Source organism: Bactrocera oleae, chromosome 2, assembly GCF_042242935.1.
Source record: "Bactrocera oleae isolate idBacOlea1 chromosome 2, idBacOlea1, whole genome shotgun sequence".
Taxonomy (NCBI): Eukaryota; Metazoa; Arthropoda; class Insecta; order Diptera; family Tephritidae; genus Bactrocera; species Bactrocera oleae.
Genome location: NC_091536.1, coordinates 4,898,011 through 4,913,742, shown reverse-complemented (window position 1 = coordinate 4,913,742; position 15,732 = coordinate 4,898,011). Strand labels below are relative to the sequence as shown.

At 36.5% G+C, this 15,732-nt stretch overlaps 3 protein-coding genes across 3 annotated transcripts in view; 1 reads left to right on the top strand and 2 right to left on the bottom strand.

Annotated features, from left to right (window-relative positions):
* Positions 1–945: 945 nt before the first annotated feature.
* LOC106617064 (zinc finger protein ZFP2) lies at positions 946–6,755 on the bottom strand. Its single transcript, XM_014234045.3, has 3 exons — positions 5,083–6,755; positions 2,029–2,226; positions 946–1,958 (listed from the first exon to the last, which is right to left on the bottom strand). Exons 1-3 carry the CDS (start codon positions 6,353–6,355, stop codon positions 1,306–1,308), a joined length of 2,124 nt encoding a protein of 707 aa, XP_014089520.2. The 5' UTR covers positions 6,356–6,755; the 3' UTR covers positions 946–1,305.
* Positions 2,378–5,087, top strand: BBS5 (Bardet-Biedl syndrome 5 protein). The gene is made up of 5 exons (XM_070107306.1): positions 2,378–2,930; positions 2,993–3,141; positions 3,207–3,396; positions 3,467–3,704; positions 4,537–5,087. Exons 1-5 carry the CDS (start codon positions 2,866–2,868, stop codon positions 4,984–4,986), a joined length of 1,092 nt encoding a protein of 363 aa, XP_069963407.1. The 5' UTR covers positions 2,378–2,865; the 3' UTR covers positions 4,987–5,087.
* A 1,893-nt stretch (positions 6,756–8,648) lies between the features above and the next one.
* The window catches only part of ctrip (E3 ubiquitin-protein ligase ctrip), a 29,584-nt gene continuing 22,500 nt past the window's right edge, over positions 8,649–15,732 (bottom strand). Inside the window, exons 7-12 of the mRNA XM_014234054.3 lie at positions 14,765–15,666; positions 13,530–14,693; positions 12,731–13,468; positions 11,863–12,051; positions 11,592–11,793; positions 8,649–11,521 (exon numbers count right to left, since the gene is read on the bottom strand). Coding sequence (XP_014089529.2) covers positions 11,064–11,521; positions 11,592–11,793; positions 11,863–12,051; positions 12,731–13,468; positions 13,530–14,693; positions 14,765–15,666 — 3,653 coding nt within the window. The 3' untranslated portion in view covers positions 8,649–11,063. The remainder of the gene's footprint in view (positions 11,522–11,591; positions 11,794–11,862; positions 12,052–12,730; positions 13,469–13,529; positions 14,694–14,764; positions 15,667–15,732) is intronic.

Genomic DNA, 15,732 nt, shown 5'->3' with positions numbered 1-15,732 from the left:
ATACTTTTGATATTATACCCTATGGTATATATATGCGTGTACAAAATTTAGATATTTGAAGAATTACTCCCATTTTAAGTAACATTTGCCTATGTGAGATCAAAAATTGTTTATAATAATGTCTCCTCTAATTATTTATTATCCATCGCTTATTGCTAACTATGTTAATTAATTGTAGACTTTTTAAGAAAGATTTTACTTTGCAATTATGTTTGAAAGACTCCAAATGCTCTGAATATATAATCAATTGCTTTTTCTCTCTAATTAAAAGATATGTACATACATACAAATGTGATTTTTGTTGTTGGCGTTGTCACGAAATAGTTATGCAGAAATTCTTTGATCATCTTACAAATTGTTTTGCTTCTTAACAAAATTCTCTCTATTTAAACTTAAGAAAATTTTGGTGATTTACGAATTAATTATATGAGTTATTTTCTGACCAGGAACTCCTACAATCGTTTTTAAACAAACAAACATTAATCAATTTCATATTATAAAGAGAAGCTATTGTGACGACAGCACAACAAAAGTATTGAATTCTTTGAATCGGCCAATATGAGGAAAGATAAGCCCCCCATAGAAATGTTGACTTTAATATCATAAAGTCATTTCTCCGCACAAAAAGTGCACCAACATGCAGCTGTCATGACTGTTTTTCACTACAAGGATCTAATTTCCATAATCAGATAATATAACGCTGCAATCTTTTAGAAGAAATGAGAACTTGGCAAAGCATTCACCCAACAGTCCTAACCTCGGTTCCAGCGATTATTATTTATTTTTTAATGTGAGAGAGAATGTCATAAGAATATTTTTCAAACTGTGGTGAAGTACGCAATTTTAACCTTGTTCTGGTCTCGTTTTAGCATAATGCCTAAATATATCGGGAAAGAAATAAATATGCTTTTCTCCCAGAACTGTAAAGCGATAAGACATAAAAAATTTTAAAAACAAATTTATTATTGTAGGATTATTAACTATATTTATAAACAATTATCACTGCACTTCTTACAATGCGAACATAGTTTTTCATTAAAAAATAGCTGACTTTGACTCTCGGCAAAGCTTGCAGAGTGGCGAATCAAATAAACAATTGATATAAAACAAATTAAATGGCAGAATCAAATTGCGGTAAAAATATGAAGAAGCTATTCAACTTTAATGATAGATAACTTTGCCGCCGCTTTTATATATACATTTTTTGTCAAGAGATCTTAGCGAGCAAAGAAGTATATAATCGAAGACTAATAATTTATGTATCAAAAAAATATACTGAGGTACTGCCTAACACGGCTCGAGTTTTCAAAGCATATTGTTTCCGCCATCGTCTAGTAGAAATCGTGGAAATATATTATCGACATTATCACTAACACCTTCGACCATGTCTGTCATTAGCTGTGGTGAATAAAGGCGCATGTTTTGTAATTTCTGAGTTGGGGAGTTGCAATCATTACTACAGGCCGCTGGCGGACCCATAGAAGTATGCATATGTGTGGACGGTAAATGCTGACTACCGGCACCCTGATTACCAATACCCATTTTATTGCACGATTCAACGATAATATCATCGATAGCTTTGGTGAGTAGTGCCTCATCGACGTTACCGTCACAATCGCTAGCAGCGTTTATCGCAGCAATTTCCGCGCTGGCTGGGGAGTTTTGTGTATCGCTTATGTTCACGCGAGTATTCTCCAGAAATTCTTTAATGAAATTCTCCGATATATCATCGGTAGTTTGCTCGAGCGCCTGCTTGTTCATACTATTGCCCTCTTTATTGCCAAGTGTGGCATCTTCCACAGCATCATCTGCGGCGCATTGTGCTGGTTGGCATTTGTGTGTTCGTTGTGAGACTTTATAGCGGAAGCTTTTCTGGCACACCTCACATTTGTAGGGCATAATACCTGTATGGATGCGGGTATGCACCAAAAAAGAAACGCGTTGTCGGAAGCATTTACCTGAGGGTAATAAGAAATTTTATATTAATGTCTTAGGATAGTTCAGGGACTTCACCGTTTCAGAACTTACCGCACACTTCACACTTAAAGGGTTTCTCACCACTGTGTATTCGTTCGTGGTTGTGTAGAGTTGACAGCTCCTTGAAAGCACGTCCACAAGTTGCGCAAACATGCGGCTTTTCATTACTATGATAGAGTAGATGTTTGTGATATGACTGTTGAAAAGTAAAGGTTCGCGCACAAATCTCACAAGTATACGGCATCTCACCTGAAAGTTATTCAATTTTTGATATACATAGATACCGATTATGTTAGAAAATAATCAAGGTATGAACATTTATTCGTATTTAAAATCCGATACATTATCGAAAATCGACTAAACAGTCACATTTTCCCTTTCTTATCGAGATCGAGTCGAATCTTAAAGTATATTACATACATGTTTGTTTCTCGAGAATAAGACATCAATCATTAATAGGTTAGACATGGCTATACCACGATATTTTTTAGCTGAAGAGACGAGGCGATGGAATGAAATATTGCTATGCTGTTACCACTGCCTGGTAGTAGAAAACTTTCACTCTATTTATAATTACAAGTATACGCCAATAACTTTTTTTTTGTGTGGAACTCATCCTGTTCTCTTTTCTATAGCTAATCTTTTATAAATCAGCAAAATTAGAGAAAGCACTTGGTATAGATTTGAGAATGCACTTAGTGCAAATAAATAAGTTCTTAAGGGGCCCTGCAGATATTTTACAAAATTATAACCACAATCTTCCTTTATGTACCTAAACTGACGCATATATATATTTAACCAGCTAGGTAACTTGGTAACGGTGGTTTTACACTTAAACATAAAACCAAAACAAACAAAATAAAGTGAATTCGGGAATTCAGCGATATAATGGATGCGTTAACAGAAAATTTACTCTGCGAGGATAAAGAAATTAGATTTGACACGCCAAATGTGTAAGTATGCAGTTAATTAGTACTGCTACGGTTATATTGATAATAAAATATTAACAATTTAGGCAAAAGCACTTGCGTAAAGGTGAAAAAGTTTTGGACACTATTTATCATATTGAGGACACTAAAGGTAATCCCAGCGATACTGGACGTCTTTTAGCCACGAATCTACGTCTTATTTGGCATTCCTTATCACATAAGAAATATAATTTGTGTAAGTCTATGTTGCAGCATTATTCATTCAGTTCCAATCGATTTATCAACACATTCCACATTTAGCTATCGGCTATGGTCGATTTGTCAACACTAACACGCGCTCAGTGGTATCGAAAGCTGGCGCGCCAACTCAAGCCCTTTACATATTGGGAACCGGAAGTAATACACGGTTTGAGTTCCTCTTCACCGATATCTCTGGTGATGCGGCGCGAAGGGATACACCAATTTTTCAAAGCGTTTTCGAGATCTATCAGTATGTAGATGTGTAGATAGTATGTAGTTTAAAATTTATAGTAAAATATTTCGATATACTCTCTCTTCAGATTGTATCTACGCACATACTTGTATAGAGACCTTAAACTACGTGGCGCAATTATATTATCAGGCCAATTGATAATCATGCCGGATGAGTTGGTCTATAACAATATCAACGGCGTATGGAATTTATCCAGCGATCAAGGAAATTTGGGCTCATTTGTACTTACCAATATACGCTTGGTGTGGTTTGCTGATGCGAATGATACCTTCAATATTAGTTTACCCTATTTGCAAATATCAAACGTAAGTAAGTTATTCAGAACATACAGTTCAAAATCGAACAGGCTCCATACAGTATTTAAATATAATATGACCGGACCTGCGAAGCTGACAAGGGTTCATGTTTCCGCAATAGTTTATAGAGACAAAATATTTGATAACTACATTTGATAAGACTCTTACTAGTAACAACTTTGGACTAATTTTTGTTTAAACCATTATATACTGGGTCTTATTAAAGTCATGAAGGCAATGATCTCCAAACATTCATTAGGATGAGCAGTGAGCACGCGCAAAACAGAACACAGCTTAGTATGTCTAGTTTTCAGAGCATATTAGTATCCCTTTAAAATAAATAAAGAACTTGAAAGGATATATGAGGGTGAGTTGGGATACCTGCTTTTTCAGATCCAATATTTAACGTGAACTTACCGTCCATTGTCTCCCATTAATAAGAGCTTAGACATACGATTTTCAATAGATTTATGGCAAGGCTTGTTTAGTTAGATATGGTAGGTATAAGATGTTGTTGATTGTTGCCACTACGATCCAAACTAAACAAAGCTTGTGAAAATATGCATGCAAGATAAACCATCAATTAAATGACGTTTCGTGGGACTTATTACAATAACGTTTATAAAACAGAAATTCCCTTATTCTATAAAAAAAATACTTCAAGGCAGAATAATACTTGTAAGACCTCGCATTTGTTTCAATCTCAAATTAAATTCTAATAATATAGCCCCTATAGCTTCGCTAAGGCTAAGGCCATAAAATACAATCTTGAAAAATATCACACGACTTCTCACCAAAACTATGTTGCTACGTTAACATTTATTCGATACGAACTTTTCAGATACGCATACGGGAATCAAAATATGGACCAGCGCTTGTGATACAAACTGCAGATACTGGTGGAGGCTACGTTCTCGGTTTTCGTATAGATCCCATTGAGCGCCTAAATGAAATCTACAAGGAACTCATTTCATTACATGCTATTTATACAGAGAATCCAAATTTCGGCGTACGTTATGACTGTATGGATGCCAAAAACCGAATAGAGAAAATGAAAGAGGCAGAGGAGTTCAAAACCGAAGAGTTTCAAGAGATCGACGAACGCCAAGAACGTGAAGTCAACACAAAGCTTAACACTTATTTGGCAGAGGGTATGCCGGTGGCCGGCACTGAAGCACCAATACGGGAACCAGTATATTGTAAGGAGTTGGGCTTTGCAATGGAACGCATACGCGAAGGGTATAAATTGCAAGATTTATGGGATGTGCTACCGAGAGTAGAGTTAGAATGATATGTGAATAAATAGTGTTGCGATTTTATTTAAAATTCATTTAAAAAAATGCAAATTAATATATATGAATATATTATATTTTAGTGAACTGCTCACCCGTATGCAAGCGTTTGTGCTTTTTCAGAAAGTATTTTGTGGTAAATGTTTTTGCGCACTCATTACACTTCCACAATTTATTATTTTCTGCTGTGTTTTTACTCTGCTGATCCATTAACTCCTTGCCACCATTTATCAATACATTGGATATGCTGGTGCCACCGGCAACAACCGACGACTTCTCGCCACCGGGCACTGTCGTGGAATTTGTGTTGATTACTAAGAGTACATTTGAATTCAACGCCGCGCCGTCCACAGCATGTAGTAATTCACCGTTATTATTTAAATTTAATAAGTTCCCTGACGCACTCGCCGCAACCGTTGGCGCCGGCAATAAAGTCAATGTACCGAATGTGAAGCCGCTAGGCACCTGCGCCGACGACTGTGACGCATTCGCGGTGAACGTTAATTGGTGCTGCGATAATGGCTGCTTTACTGTTGAATGGAGTAATTGCGCGCCGTTATTTTCTACTTTCAACGGGGTGGGTTGCGCTACGCTGGTAGAACTCTTGTTGGCAGTGGTTCCCAACTTCGTTTCTTTATAACGTATACGATCGCAGATGCTCAATTTAGGGCTATTGCCAGTATATGGTAGACACATTAGATGGACTACTTTCAGATGTACGCGAAGCGAACCTTTCATTTTGAAGGTCTTCGAACAAAGATGACATTTGAAATCGGGCTCTGTGGAGCAGGCGGTGCTCGCTGTAAGTTCACCGCTGTTGTTATTGACATTCTGATGTACTAGACGAAAATGCATATCACGCAATTCCTCATCACGAAATGTAAACTCACAAATATCACAAGTAGAAAGCTTAGCAGCCGGCGCATTAGCAATAAGGCTGCTCGTACTATCAACGACTTGCGTACTAAATGAAGTATTTCCGTTATCGCTTTGCGCCGTCTTCGTTGTATCCTCGACTAGCTGTCGTGCCTTCTTTGTTTTCTTTTCCTTACTAGCACATTTCATTGCCGCTACAGTGGAAATTCTTGTCTCTTCTGCTTCTAATTTATTCTCGATCTTTTTCACTGATTGTTCTGTTCGTTTGGTGTCTGCTATGGCGACGGTCTCTTTTGACGTTTCGGTCATTATGACAGTGGTATGACTGAATAGATGTATGGTCAACTTGTCCAAACCTAAAAACAGCTCATGACATATGGGACAGGCCAATGGTCCATTTGCGGCCTTAATTAAACTGACACGTAAGGCGTCGATATTGGGAAAATTTGTCTGCGCACAAAGCGGACACTTCAACGCAGACAATGAACACATTTTCAACAGTGTCACCAGCGTATAGAATGTCCTCACTTTTCCACACACGATAAGACACAGTTCATGGAGGACTAACACCTTTAAAGTGGTTTCCAAAACATACTACAATTCGCCTATGAACTCGTTCAATATATAATTGAATTATTGTTATTTCCTATCGAACTTTTTTCATCCACCACAATATTCTGTAAATTTTGTCGTTACAAATTTAACACAACCGCAGCGTGCGACTATCTCGTACACGTATGAGTTTCTTTTTGAGTATGCGATCCAACGAAATAGACGCATATTTGATTTTTTCTAAAAATAAATTAAAATTCTGTATTAAAAATGAAAAACGAAATATGTATTTCGCTCTTTCGGCCTACAAATATTCAGTTAGCCATTCACCCGAAGTACCGACGATCCTACCGCAGCTGTTGCTACCGTTGTTTTCGTCGTTTTCATTGCTGCCGATCATCCTCATTTTTGGCTATTTTCACACGGCAGTCTCGCATTCTGCCGTGTAAATGTGTGCGTGGCTCTTCTTCTGGCATTTCCCGAGCAACTTTATTCGTCGTTTCCAAATACTGTAAGACTATGCTCGTATTGTTTTGAAGTGCTCTATGTTGTGTTTAGTTTTGACCCCATTCTCAATATTTAGCCACTATTTCTTTTCCCGTTAAATTTGTAAACAATTCGGTAAACATGAAGATTCATATGGATGTACATACTTAGTACACTGAGTGTCTGTCATTCTAATAGTATAGCAATATTTAGGTGATTTTGTATAGTATATTATAGTTGAAATAATGCTAGATTTTGAGTTAACTAGTCTAATAATTTTAGCAGTTTTGAGAACAGCATAGAGTCCTCTCCTGAGTAACCAGAAACATATTCCTTCTGAATTGCTCAGAAGTAAGAAAATTGTTTGCTATTCTAACCATAAAAGCCCGATATTAGTTTTATGTTGCGAAAACGACACCTAATGTTTGCCAAGTATCAATGGAAACAATAATTCGAATAAAAATTTATATATTTTCTGCTGCAACCTATGCCTTACAACTGCCGGTTTACAACTCAACTTTGCTTCAGTTGAAAGTTTGCAATTCGATATTAACGATAATAGCAGCTCTACACATCTTAAATTTAGTTTTAATATCAAACGTGGACAATTCAGCAGTTATTATAGAGGAAAAAAGCTGTTAAATCAGTAAATTTTTAATTGATAGCAAACAGTATGTTCTACTGTAGAAGAGATAGCAAAACAAATAGGTTTTTGAAAATATTTATGTAAATATCCAGAGTTCAGGAAAATTGCCTATAAAACGCTGATTGAACCACAACTTATTGTCCAACAATTTTTCTTATGGTATCAGATACAAAGATAGATAGACTTCAGATATTTCAAAATAGATGAATGATTTTAATCTCATACAAGTAAAGCAAATAATATTTCATCTCACTATAAAAATGACTTTTAATAGATAATATGATAATGCAGCGAAATATATAAGAAATCAGTTTGTATTTGTATTGCTCTCACAGTTAAAGAACCTTATGAAAATATGACTTTATTCTTCGATATGAAAGCAATGCATTTGTTGTAACGGTCCTCTAATATTTCAATAGCACTTTTATGGTGCGAAGATTCAAAACCTTCAAAACAGTAAAAATTAGTACTCTAAGGTTAAGATCGAGACGTTTTTGTTATAACATATTAACACCGGTCAACAGTGGTTTTGTTGCCCTAAATATAATCTATCTATCTAGATCTATTTTGGCTAAATTTGGGCAAACAAATCATGAAACTATCAATGATTTTGTAAGATTTGCTCTCGATTATTTTTAAATCTTTATTTCCAATTAACATTACAAAAATCAGAAAACCAAATAACGCATTTATTTATTATGTCAGTTTTGTTTTTAAAAATTTAATCTGTCATCATGTGACGATCCCATCAACCTTAATACCTTGTATTTAGATCCTAGTGGAACCACTCTCTTTAGTAGTTTGTCAGCATATTTTTCAAAATTTCTTCATAATTTGATGATGTATAGTTGCATAGAAAATGTTCAACTATTAACACAAAATTTTGATCAGCTTCAATTCCCGGAACGGTCACAAACTTGATAAAATCTGTATCTTTTATTAATTGTCGTATTCCAGGACCATTAAACTATTCCATCTTTCAATTTTTCCATACTAAGCTTAGGAAATTTGCTACAACTGTAATTTAAACAATATCCTTCCTCGTCAATACTACTACTGTAAAAATACTGTATAATAAATAAAAAATAAAACTATATAGTATTATTGAATTCAATATTGATTATATTTGTTATTGATTTCTTTTTTTATGTATTTTTGTTCACCGTTTAATACATTTCACTTTTTTGATTTGATTAAACTAATTTTTAAATGTTATGCAATAGTTTACGGACTAAATTACGAGTTAATAATATATTTCAAATATTCCATTTATATTTTATGTAGTTATATTAATTATATTCCTATATGTAGATGTATATTGAATGTAGTTATGTATATATATATATTTGTATACATATATAGTTTATGCGTATTTCCAAGTTTCAATTTATCAATATTTCACTTATTACATATTAAACTGACAAATAGAAGAGTTTGAGTGGAAATAATTTTTATTTTCATTTCTTATGTTTGCATTACTTTTTTCAATAAATGTTTGATGTAATTAGTAAATATTTCACAATAACTAGGCGCAGTACATAAAAGAACAAAAAGAAGCTAACTTTACCGCCTATGACAAAAAAGAACAATAAACACTAATAAATAAACGAAAAATTGTAACAGAAAAAAGTTCAAAAGCAATGTTATAAGGCAACAAAATCATTGAATGAAATATACTAGCGACACATTGCTGAAGCGACACAGGTGGGAAATTCAAGTAAATTAATTTGTGAAATGGTTCATACAAACGAAACTTCGCTAGAAAACCCAGCAATATGTGTGCAATTTAAAAGCAAATCTTCAACACCTCCCCCCTCATCAACGCTTTTGCACAAATCCATTAGTTCACTTAGCCTAAACTATTTAACCGCAGCGGGTGTACATATCTACTTATGTCTGTATATAGATGTATGTAATTGTATTACATTGTTGTTGTATATATAACTAAGCTCGACTGCAGTGGTGCGTCACTAATAAAAGTTCTATAATACAAAGTGATGTGCTGAAGAAACTGAAAATCTACAAATCTCTATAGCGGTTAATGTTGTTGGCGACGATGTATATTAAATATCTGTGGTTATGTTGTTGAGTGTCTGAGTAAACTCAACAAATTACTGTTTATTTACCACGAAATAATAGTAAGACTATTTTTCTGCAGTACGCTTACGACTGTTAAGTTTAAGTGTATTTTAATACAAGCTTACTGGCGGGCGTTACAAAGACTACATAAATGTGTGTGTGTGTGTGTGTGCTTATTTACTTGTAAGATTTTGGTTTTGCATTAAATAAACATTTTAACTATATTCAATATTTAGTATTTTGTAAGACTATTTGTAAGCATGTATGTACATGTACGCCGTTAGACGCGATGTCAAAAAATACCTGAAGAGTTGCTTAAGAACATATTTTGTTGTATGTGTTATATCAAAAACGGCCACATAACATACAATTCAGTAGTACTACAAGAATATGAAAATGAAAACAAAAACAAAAAAAAAGCCTATCCATAAATGTATAACATAACTACATACATACAATATATTGAAACAAAGCACTATATAATAATAACATAAAATAATAAACTCATTTTTACTTTCTCATTTTTATAGAAAATAATATGAATTTAAGAAATCTATTTATTAAAATTATTTTTAGTTTGATTATCTATGAATTCACTTGTTTTATTTATACTCCACTGCCTATTTCCTATTATATATATATTTATATAATATTACTAGGAAATCTTGCTTGCCACAAATGCCTTCTACGGGTTTCTTGAAATCTGCTGCATAAAAATTTGTCATCACTGTTCTTAACTCATGTTTGACGAACTTTGCGCGTCAGCGCTGGACAATTAATAATTCATTGTTGTTATTGTTGTTGTGTAGCAGCATAAAATGTTACCACATGTTTTTCGGAAAATACTTTACTTTAATAACTAGCGTTTGAAAAAATTGGTTTGCATGCACACACAACATTTTGAGCGTTTACAGTTTATGCCAAAACAAAACGCCAGCGATACATTACCATCTTATTTACTTATACTTGTATGTATCTGAATACATATGTATATGTGAGGTGTTTGCACTTGTGCGTTGGTTTTTGTTTCATCTCAAACATTTTGCCGCCAATTATTTTGCAATGTTTTATTATCATTCTATATTTTATTTATTCTTTTTCCATTAAATTAATTTCATATTTCATATATTGAATTCAGTAATTAAGAATATGTTTTCAATTTCTCTGTGAGTGTATGTGTGGGTGTATGGGAGCGTGTTTGTTTTCTTTTTTGTTGTTATAGGTTTCTATTTATATACATACATATCTGTTGTTGTTGCTTTTGATTCGCTTGTTAAGTTTAAGATGCTTACTTTCGATTTCATCAGCAATATAAACTGCGGTTTCAATCATATCACCCATTCAAAGTTATTTTAACAAAAATGTGTTTCATGTTTTTTGTTTCTGTTATTGTTGTTTTATGTTTTCCATTTTCGTTATTGATACATTTATTTGTATTTATGATAAATGGAACGACATACTGCCTTCATTAGCGGCAACTTTGAGTTTCTGCCGCATCACTTCCCGACTTGAGTAATCGGGTAATTTTAAATAGTTCACACATGTCATTACAGATGGCAAATAATCATTTGGATTTTGATTACCGTCAAATGTTTTACGCACAATTGTTAGTTGTGGTGTTAGTGACTTGAAGCCGCCCGTTGGCAACCGTGGTGATCCGGTAACAAATTGTAAAAATAATCGTTGCTCATCACGATTATATGAAGAGAGTATATCGTATAGATATTGTATGGCTTGTGAGTCCTGTGTAAAACCGTGATCGGTACGGCAACAGTCTTGTAGCATTTTCATCTCCCAACGATGATAGTTAGTAGCACCAGAACCGCAAAAGACATTCTCCAATTCTTCGGGATAAAACATGCGCAAACGTTGCGTTGAGAATACAGAGTCGAAACCTTAAAAAAATAACAAAAAACATAAATTCCAAGTTTATTAAATTTTGTTATTATTACGCCCGATTCTTACCTTCTCGCAATGCCTCAAATTGTTTCTGCACGCCTTCGACCAGGAACCAATACGTCACCAATGAGATGTACTGATGCAGGTTGTGTATGGTTACGGGTGTATCACGTCCACCGCGACACAATTCAATGTTAGCATAACCGGGTAATACAAAGTCTAAGCCCAAATCGGCTATGGGACAACCGTCCAAGTCAAGTGAATCAATCTAAAGGCGGAATATATATATTAATATTATGAATCTGTGTTATATTTATATATAAATTCAAGAACTCGCCTTTTCAGTCTTTTCCATTGCATCGTGATTGGGATCGGCCATTATGCGTTCACGCTCATGTACCACATCTTGAAGTCGGACCAATGTGCTTTGTACTTCGGGCGCAACCCATGCCAGCTCTGAGAGACCAACCGAGTGTTCTTCATTCAATAGCCAACGATAAAATGGTATCGAGAAAGGCAGATCAAGCTGAGGAAGAATTTACAATTATTGTATGGTATGGTAGCATTATATCAAAATAAACTATAAAATATAAACCATTTTTCCTTCCAATCCTTCAATTGATTGATAGATCAAACCAAATCTCTTTAAAATCGGAAAAGTTACAACTCTATATTAAGATTTCCCTTTTTACATTGTTATTATTATGAATTCTGATCATAATAATATCTTAGATGATCCCATGTTATTCTTTCCCTGTATTTGCCATTCTCTAAGAAACTCAGTATCCCCTCTCTTTTGATTTACATACGTTTTTCAGCAACAAAGAACTGATAAGAATCATAAGTAGCTAAGCTAAATGGCAGAGCAAAGCAAAATCTCTTTAGTTTGGGTTCTTAGAAAAGTTAAAGATAGAGCACATGAACTTGCCAAGAGTTGATCATCCTTAAGAGATTCTAAGGGTGGAATAGCATTTTAATTTTAAAAGGTTGCTTAACAGTTCAAATGCTATACACTTCTGTAAAAGAAACCAATCAGATGTTGGACAAATAGATAAAACGAAAATAGTGGAAACATCGTGCAGATGTTAGTAAAATCATTGACACAACTAGCTGCTTTGAACACAATGATGAACCTTAGCTACTAAAAATAGTAACCACCGGTGTTAATTTAAACATATTTCAGTACTTTTTGTAGATATTCTTACCATGCGGCTGTCCATTACAGCCTTAGCCATAAATTTTCCAAGAAATTTGAATTTCGCCTTCGATTTGGAAACATGGGGTAACTTCGATGATTTGCCTAATGGCATTGGAAAGAGTCCATGTGGCGCATTCACATAAGTCACTGATGTGCTGGTCGTTATTGTCGCCACAGTTGTATTATTCTCACCGATTTCAGGTGGTGAACTATCCCCACCGTCAGAGTGTGAAATGTTATGTTGTTGTTGTTGTGACTCATCACCGCCAATTTGTTGCTCAATTATCATATTCAAAGCATTCTCATTCGACATCGAAGCGCCACCAGCATGATCCATATTAGATTGTTGCTGTTGCTGTTGCTGCTGTTGATGGTGGTGGTGACTACGAGTTGACATACCCATTCCACTACCACTGCTGCTGTTTGCATGTTGGCCATCAGCACTGCGGTGATTTCTGCTACTCGAGCGTGTTACAGTGGTCGTGTTTGATGTGTTTGTTGTGCTATTTGCTTGTATTGCTGTATTTGTTGTCAATGTTACAGCGATGACTTCGTCTTGCTGCACGGTCGCAATTTCGCTCACCTCATCGATATGCACACTGGTGCTAGACTTTACCACATCCACTATGGTGGAAGAGTTCTGTTTGTAACTGTCACTGCCATTCCACAGACCCAGGTCGCAACGCTGTAACTCAGCTGACACCAAGGCGTAAAATTCCAATGTCGGCCCAAGTCCAGTGCCAACCTAATAATTTAATTGTAGGTGAATTAATGACAATTACAATGATTTCTCGACAACAACTTACCTCGTTTTCGTATTGTATCTCTAGCAGTGCCTTCGAGTGGCCAACATCTTGTATGATGTGCTCTGCTTGTTTTAGTATATCTTCTCGCGATATGGCACGTTTCCTTCTGTCCAAACGTGGTGCGACACGCTCCGACGACTCGGCAGCATTCAGATCGGGTGTTGTATCCAAAAGTCGTTGCAAAGCACGATCGCGATCAAAGCTTGTCGCATAGAACAACAAATGGCGAGTCTCGAAGGGGAAGAGGAACGAACATGCCATGCCAATTTGTGGCAACCATGGCGGTAGATTACCAGTCATTATAACAAGTGGATCTTGTAATTGCCTATTGGCCTTAGCTGTAATTTTCGGATGCACAAATTCCGATTGCGGAATAATGTGTTGTTTATGTACGCAGCCGTAAAGCTGTTCCCAATGTCGATTAAGCGCATTAATGATGCGTAGCATACAGAGCGCATCTAGCGAAGCATCTTGCACGGTCACTACATCTGGCGGCAGTGTGCTTGTGAGGAATGCCTTCAGCGCTGACACAGTGGCGGGCGCAATACCCTCATGCCATAATTCGGTTTTCTTGCGCAACAACTTCGACGAAGATTTACTACTCTTTTTCGATGATGTGGACGTGCCTGTCGATGCTGTGCCACCTGTAGGTGTATGCAGACCCGAACCAGAAGCGCCGGCAGCGGTCGAAGAAGATGCAGAAGTATGTTTACTAATACTAAGACTACTCGTATTTGTGGTTGTGCCAGCACTACTGATGTTCGCTTCTTCCTCCACAGGTCGGTAGTAAATCGTGTGTTGCTGTACCCAAACACTAGCATTGCCCAATGGTGTTTCGGTATCCGTGTCAGTTTCGGATTGATCATTAACCAAGGGTGAAAACTGCTTGACGGCCTGGTAAACAGTCATGTTGTAGGGCAAGACGTGATCGCCAATTAAGAATTGTAATTTATGTTTAAATCCGCTTTGTGACATCACGACAGCTGCTACATTGTCATCCATATCCTCCTCGGAGTCATCATCAGAATCGCCACGTATACCGCCATAGCCACGCACAACCAAGTAACGCTCGATTGCTTGTACCATAGCGAGTGGATCAATCTTAACGGTGCCACCTTTCCATTGCCGGAGATTAGTGCATTCGGGGTGACGTTGTAAGTTGCACTATTAAGTAGAGAAAATATTCAAAAATTTTATTGTCTGTTGTAACAAAAGTTGCGATTGTCAAAACTCACCTTCAGCTGATGTGTATTAAAGAATTTGAGCGCACTGGTATTAGAACGCCCACCCGGTCCAGAGGGAAAGTCGTGCACCTTAACTGGAAATTGTTCCAACTGAGTGACGCAACCATTTAATTTCGCCACAATTGCATTGAATGCGACGGCGTCTATGTTTGGCATTTGTCCCACCTTCTTTAACGGTTCCAGTGGTAATCCCGCGAATACATGCATAAACGAACGTAAACGGCAATCTCGACCCACTATGCCATCTTCGCTTGTCATGAAATTCAACATTGCCTTGATTAGACCCGAGTGATTGACTTCAAACGGTGAGATGTCACTTTCTAGTAAAATCGTTTTCAGTTCAAGAAGCGCATCTAAACAGTCTTGGAAGCTACCATTGAGCTTGAAGATAATAGCAGATAAACGTTGTAATACATTCGTGCCACCGCTTATGGCACTCGTTGAACTACAACTACCACCGACAGCACCCTCGGTCTTGGCGTTCTCTTGCTCGGCATAACGTTTCACAAACGTAATGGCTTGTTCACGCACCCATTGGCGCGCCTTCTCACGATTGCCGGCGGCAATGAGATTGGCATTAGATATACTCTTACTGATGCTATTCGCGGCATTGCTCGATGGGTGGCTTGCAGAATGTGCAGCGTTGAGTGCGCCGCTACTGGTATTGCTGCTGCCGCTACCTGCGTGATTCGTACTGGCCGTATCTTTGGTAAATGAACTGTGGTGAGATCCTTGGCGTCCCCAACGTGCCGGATTTAACGAAGCGAGGAATGAAGTCTTCGTCGAGCTGCTACCGCTACTGCTAGTGCCTGCACTACTGGCCGCACCACCGCTGAAACGTGACTTGCCACCGCTGGCATTCGGTGTGCTGCGTCCGGTGCTACTACCAAGGCCTATAAGATAAAGAACAAATGAAAATGTAGATAAATTGTGTATTCGTGATGGTTGTTGTTGTATAT